The sequence below is a fragment of the Vitis riparia genome, chromosome 18, assembly GCF_004353265.1.
Source record: "Vitis riparia cultivar Riparia Gloire de Montpellier isolate 1030 chromosome 18, EGFV_Vit.rip_1.0, whole genome shotgun sequence".
Lineage (NCBI taxonomy): Eukaryota > Viridiplantae > Streptophyta > Magnoliopsida > Vitales > Vitaceae > Vitis > Vitis riparia.
In genome coordinates, this window is record NC_048448.1 from 9,411,622 (window position 1) to 9,418,822 (window position 7,201).

Here is a 7,201-nt window from a genome sequence, read left to right on the forward strand (position 1 = left end):
GAAGGGCCCAGGTACGATAAATGATGTTAATGTAGTCTCGAGGGTTACCTACTCCTTAGAAACTGATACACGAACCTACTCCTTAGAAACTGATACACGATCGAAGATGTGAGGCATCGGTAATTTATTTTTGTTGGATGGGGGCATTAATGGCGGCCGTAGTATCAGGCCTCAATGCAACAAATCTTCCCATCCTACCCAAGAGAAGCTACTGAAAGCTCCCGTGAATGGGATAGACGACAAGAATTCCATCCATCTATATCGACTTAGCACTCTCTTTTAGATTCCATCCATATGTTCGTTCTCATCTTATTTCTGGGAAGTTCTGTGTTAACCTAATTATCTTGTATCTTCAAAATATATCCATCCATATATACATATATATTGAAGATATTTCTTCTGACTGCTGTTCCTGTGTTTCAACTTTCAACCCATCTCAGTGTCTCTTGAATTAGGCTAGCTAGAGACAGACAAAGGAAAATCACACTAAATCACAATGAGTTTGACTTGCATAGACACACAGGTCCAGTCCTATCAGAACCGTAGAAGAAATTAAGTGGAATCTATGGACTTACAATATCTTCACACTAGAAACACGGTTATTAAAAATATCCCATTTGGGATTTATTTTAACAATAAGAATAGTGAATTAAAAGGCAGACAATCAGAAACGGGACTCCAACTTAACTAGAAATTCATTACAACAGTAGGAATCATTCAGACAACGACCACTCCTTTAGAAGCGGCAGCATGTTCATGTGGTGACCTACCATCTCTACGTTGCTTCTCTTGGGAGAGTAGTCTTGCAAAACTGAAAAATTAGAAGGATTTTTTATTATTATATGACTAGTTAATTAACTAAGAAAACTCTAGAATAAAACTCTAAAAATAGTTAGATACCTTGTGAGAGCCTCCTCATTGGTCTCATGATTTGAAGGCTCAAAGATACCTGTATCCAGGTTAACCCTTGAGACCCTTTTCTTTAACAACTCCTCACCAATTTTCACAAGATCATCCAAATTTTCCTTTGTGGCTATGTCGACTGATGATGTTATACCACTCAATGTATCATCCTGTATTTACCCTTTGTGTCAGTATAAATGGTAGACAAGGACAGAAGAAGCAATTGACTTTCAGATATTTTTAGGACTGAGGAAATTATGAAGAAGAACAAAATTTAAGTAAGAAATTTGACTTTGTAAGTGACTGTAAATTTATGAATCCACAAGCAGCAAAGCTGTACCTGTATCCGAAGATAGCTTTTTTCAGAGTGAAGGGCTTGAAAAACCTGTGAAAGGTGTAAGTCGACCATATCTCCACTTGCTTGGGTAAACACATCCACTAAGGGGATGGAACCACCACTTCTCAACCATCCCAACAGACCCCACTCGGCTGCTTGATCCTTATTGTATTTTTCTTCGGCTTTTGATGACCCAGTTCCCAAGGATATTACTAAAAACCGGCCATAGTCCATTGGCTTTATAGGAAAGAAATCAGGACTGCCCCGGATGATCTCCTGGGTCACTTCCCCAATAGCAACCAAAGCCTGAAACAAGAATCAATAATTAATTGTATTGTGAAAAAAAAAAAAAAAATAGAACTGGGTAGTCTAAGATGCAACTTCAAAATTAGTAAGTACCGGATTATTTGCAGCGACACCACCATCAATGAGGTTGAATTCTCTAACTCTCCCGGTAGGGTCTTTGGTTTCGAAATAATGAGCTGGAAGATAAGTGGGTGCTGCTGAGGTTCCAATACATATATCTGACAGTAAGGCATCTAAACTTGGCCTGCTCTTCACCTAAAGCATGGAAATCAAGCATATAGTATTAATATGAAAGTTATTATAGCTCCCTTCTTTCATTACAATCTCTTAGTTTTCGTAGTTTGGGTTAGAAGGAAATGAAATTGTGGAAAGAAGATGAACCTGATAAGTGGAAAATATTGTTGGCTGAAGGCACTTGATGTCAAATGTTGGGATAACAACATTAGTAAGGGTCTGGTGTAATCGTGTTTCTCCTAGTTTTTCTTTAACAAGGTTATGCAGATACTTCCCATCATATTTTGGTCCTGATAAGGATGTAACTGCCTTCGTGACATAAGGAATTGGAACATAACTGCATTTAAAAGAAAGATCATGTTAACAACTACAAAAAATATTCAAGTCTAGTTAATTGTATATACACAAATACTAGCATCCTGTCATCTTAATAAAGATTTTCATCATGATATATTTGTTACCTGTGCTGTGGGAAGATCTTAGGGCAGTGCTCAAGGTAGAAGTCCTTGATATCTTTGGCAGAAAACAAGGGTCGGCCAGTGTTTTCATTGGGAGTGGTTAGCATGGCAGTCACGAGGCCACCGGTGCTTGTTCCTGCAATCACATCAAAATAATCTGAAATTCTTGCGTCTTCACCATCCAGCTTCTGCACCATGGCCAAACAATCTAGTGTTAGTACGTATAAAATATATCCACTATAGGATATAAGTTTCAGATTAGGTATATACTAATTTTAAAAGGCAAATGGAAAAGCCATATTTTGTTATTATCATGTAAAACCTTATATTTCCTACCTGAAGCTCAGACTCGAGGAAGCCAAGGACTGTTCCTGGGATAAGCCCTCTTATTCCACCTCCATCGATGCTGAGAATGGTGATTAGGTTTCCAAAAGTTGGAGGCTGTAGGGTTGATTTTGGTTCTTCTTCCATTAGCAATCGAGGGATGGAGGTATGAACTTGAGTCATGGAGGAGAGAAAAAAGGAGATTTGTTATTTCAAGAGACTTAGAATAGAATTGAAGTTTCTGCAGGAGACTTAGAAATATACTGAGACTTTTGAGTCCTCTTTGATAACTAGGCAGGTGTATTTATAGACTCCTTAATTAGCGTATATCCCTCATTTCTTGCTCATACTTTTCTAAATGGACCTGGTTCAAGTTGGACCCGGATTCATCATTCAGGATAAGTTGAAAAGTCCACAAGCAAATCTTCTTGTTTTATAGAAGCTAGCCAAATGGTCACATAGACATGACTCCTGGCAACTGTAGGTAAGACCAAAGAGAATAGCTGGTAAGAAGGATTAGGTGACTCAATAAAGGTTGAGATAGGATGAATTTTCCTAACTAATGGAGTTTGTGAACAGGTCATGGAAACACTAAGTCTTATGAAATGATTCTGGTTTCTAGCTATGTCTGGTGCAAAGAATCGTGATGGAGACAAGCCTAAATGCGCATACCAAACAAAAATTTATTATTCAATGCGCACAATATTGTGTTTGTAAATGGATGCGCTTGACTGGGGATGGCGATGATTTTGAAAGAACACCAACTAGGTCAACGAAAAGTACTGGCCAACGCGGCACTTGCACCGTGAATGACAAGGAACGGATAATTCAATGTCAAGCAGCAAGGTTTTACATAATTTCCTGTTAGACATGATTTTTTTGACCTATTAACCTCATGCTTTTCATACTTAATATCTGTAAAATTGTACACACCATCATTGGCTTCTATAGTTTGTAGAAAACTACATGGTTATTCAATATTTTTTATAATTACAGTTCTAAGTCCTGTGAATTTTAGATGATGTGCAGTGCGAAGACTTGGTTGACTGTTAGTTACTGAGGTTTTCCCACATCTCCCAAATGTTAAAATGATGAAATTATTGCCTAAGAAGCACCTGTTGCAGATTCATATTTGAACGTAAGGTAGCAAATTATAGCTAACTAAAAATAGGTTATATTATATTAAACTATCAGAAGTTTTCAGTGCTTTCATCTTTATCAATCTGTGTTGGGCGCTTATTTAATTAGCAAGGTTGGAAGTATGAAGGGTGACAGCATCCTTAATGGACTTCACTTGACGTCGACCTAACGGTGTTTAATTGGTATTTAAAAATTAACTTCACATCCATCAAGGAAAAAATCATGTTTGTTTATCATGATTAGGCAAAGATGCAACGCAGCCGGGAAGTGAAAAAACGAAAGGACTGGTCAACTAAGGAAATCTGTTGGTTGCCCTAGTGAATTTGTGAACCATTCACTGGAAACTTCAAATTTCGAACACAGCATGGCCTATTTACTTTCATGTTGAGCTCAGTCTAGAACAAAAATAATACTATTACAGCATTATTAGAACAGCTCTAAAGAGTTGGGAATTGATGCTGGAAATACTTTGTTCCTCATGGTCTTTGCATGTTAATCTTAGCTGCTGGGCTTGGCTGGGCATTACTGTTCAGAAATTCTGAGAACTCCATGCCCGCCCGTATTTCAAATCCCAAATTTGACCCAAACCCTAACTTAATTGAAAGCAGTTTAGATTTGATCTTTTCAATCAGTGCCCTTGAGTCCTTGACCATTCCACCCTTCCAAAGCCATCCCTTCGTTTCTATTTCATGGAAGCTAGCTATCTATGCTGTAATGCCATCAATCCATTCCTGACTCTTTGTGATGCTTTATAACCCCCGAAGGAAGAAGAGCAAATCAGCCAATAGAAGGTAGATTCAATTGGAGTTAGGGTTCTCTTACTTTAACTTTTTGAATCCCTAGACCTAGCTAATTAACCAGGAGCACCTTCCACCAGCAGTTTATGTCCATTTATAAATACAATCCTAGTCAGTTCTACATTGCCACGACCTTAACCCCTGCCTTGAACACCGGACCTTGCTGTCTGGGAACGCTGGGCAGTAATGGTTAATAGAGTCCGAGGGAAACCACAGAAAAATAAGACATTCATAGATTTTTACCTACATTCGTTGACTCTTGTATTAACATTTTTGGCTCATACTCTCGTGTAACATTTGAGGAAAAAAGTGTAAAAGGAAATTAATAGAAGAAAAGAAAATATGAAGAAAAATAAATAAAAAATTTAAAATTAATAAATTATTTTTATATGTTTCTTTAAAATTTTAACTAATTTTAAATATATTTAATTTTTTAATTATAATTTCAAATAAAAAATTATTTAGGTAAAGACAAATAAGGGGCTATGCATGGGTCCAACAAATTGATTAAGTGCCTCAAGGAATAAAGGCCATTGTTTGAAAGTAAACTTGAATTTGGAAAGTTTCCAAAAGTTAGAACATGATTTGATTTCTAAAAGATAGAATACTTTTAATGTAAATCTTGCATTGCATTTTATATTTGTCAATGGTCTTCATCTTTTAGATTAAAAGGAAATGGAATTCATGATTTTGGCACCCAGTTTCTTTGGAGCTTTCTCTCTTAAAATTCCTCTCTTCCTTTCAAATTATTTTCTCTCCAGTTCCCATGGTTGGAACAGTTGCCAATACTTGGCTGGGGATGACATGTCATTTCGATGGTGGTGGTGTTTTGGTGAGTTGTTTGTCACAAGTTGAGGCTGGTGGATGTAGATGGGTAGTGTCAGCCCCTTAACCTTTTGACTCAATAAAGGAGGAAAGGGCCTCATGGGAAGGCCTTGCACCCATGGGAGCCTAGACGGGGAGAGCAAGGATAGCTTGGAGGTTTGGTGGTTCAAACCCCAAGAGCTGAAATGAGGAGACCATGTGTGGGCCAGACAAGCGTCTGGCACGCGTGCGCACTGCGTGCGCATCAAGCAGGCATCTTGTGCACACTTAGCGCCTACTAGGCATATGTGGGCTATGGAGTTGGTGCAGATGGAGGGTGAGGTTTATTTTGAAATATAATTTATAATTATTTAAATATTCCATTATGTCTCCTCAAGCAGGTATGATGTCTCCTCCAGACATCTTGAGAATGATTCGTATTGCTCTTTAAAGGGGGGAGGGTAGGTGACTTAAGGGGGCACCATGGCACGACCTTGGGCGTGCCTAGGGCACACGGACGACATTCAAGTACGCATACATGGGCTCCATGACATGTGTGGCGTGCACCCTGTGGCCGTAACAACATGGGACTTGGTGCGGCCTACCTTCTCCCTATGCTGGCACGAGGGCGCCTAAGCCTTGTGCAGCGAGCCAGTCGGAGAAGCCATGGGCGCAATGCCATGGTTTGATGGAGCACTAGACGTGTAGTTGACTCGGACCCATGATGCCTATGCATGGCACAAGGGCGCAATGCCCTGTGCTCCAGGAAGAAACAACCATGGGTGCAATTCCATGGCTCGTTGTTATGGAGCCTTGACCTGACAGAGGGAGCTAGACACATGCCCAGGCCATGAGCACCTTGACATGGCATGGGCTCACACATCAGTGTAGAGAAGACACACTGATGCACCAGCAGGCTCACGCAAGCAGTTATGGCGGTTGTGGCAGTTGCATAACCACCAACAGGCTCATTGGTTTTGAATTTCAAATTGTAACTGTAGGGTGGGTCATTTAAAAAGGCCCTTGCATATTTGAGACATAGGATGAGATGTTTTCTTTGAATGCTTAGGAGATTAAGCATTGTACTTTGACTCAGGCAAAGTGTTGAGACACTTTGGAAAGAAAATTTTGTATCTTGTAGAGTTGAATAATACAAGTTGGGAAGGGTGTTCCTGTAATCGTGTGGCATGTTACATTGTTTTTCTAAGGGTTGGAAAGAAAGGTTAGCTAAGGAAGGGTCCTTAGCACCGCACACTCACTGAAAAAAATTGGGCAGATAATCAGGGGTGTGAAAGGTAGTGTAGTTGGGTTGGTGTGGCATTATTGTGTTGTAGGTGGGGATTGAAATGCTTAAATTTTGATTCAAGCTCTCTCTCATGTCTTTATTCTTGGAATTTCAGTGCCTGTTTCTTCTACCGTAATGTGTTTATATCATTTGTCAATTTGAGAATACTATTATGTGATTCATGAAATTTTTGGAATGAGGTAGTGCCCAATCTATTTTATATCTATGAAGTGTGGATTTCACCATTAGCTAGATACAAGCAATGGAGAGGAGGGTTGAACTTAAGACCTCCAATCAAACCGAGCTTTGATAACATCTTGAATCACCAATTTTCCAAAAGGTTTAAACATATGGTATTTGGGTTCAATGTACATATCAGATGATGGTCATTCTTTTGTAATAGGATGCATATTAGGTCTCATAACCATTATTTCACTAAGAGGGTATCTTAAGTTGACTTTAGGTTAAATTATTCTTAAATTGTTAACTTAAAAACTTATTACTTATCTTTTATTTTAAATATTAAGGTTTTTGGTAAAGCTAACTTAAAATCTATTCTAAATTATCAAATCAACATATTTGTCTTCATTAATTTTGATTAATATTTAAATGT

General features: G+C 38.6%; 1 protein-coding gene across 1 annotated transcript; it reads right to left on the minus strand.

Moving 5' to 3' along the window:
* Positions 1–487: 487 nt before the first annotated feature.
* Positions 488–2,847, minus strand: LOC117907117 (patatin-like protein 2). The gene is made up of 7 exons (XM_034820506.1): positions 2,575–2,847; positions 2,242–2,426; positions 1,928–2,117; positions 1,640–1,801; positions 1,244–1,546; positions 901–1,073; positions 488–811 (listed from the first exon to the last, which is right to left on the minus strand). The coding sequence occupies exons 1-7, from the start codon at positions 2,743–2,745 to the stop codon at positions 718–720; spliced, it is 1,278 nt and encodes a 425-aa protein (XP_034676397.1). The 5' UTR covers positions 2,746–2,847; the 3' UTR covers positions 488–717.
* Positions 2,848–7,201: the final 4,354 nt, after the last annotated feature.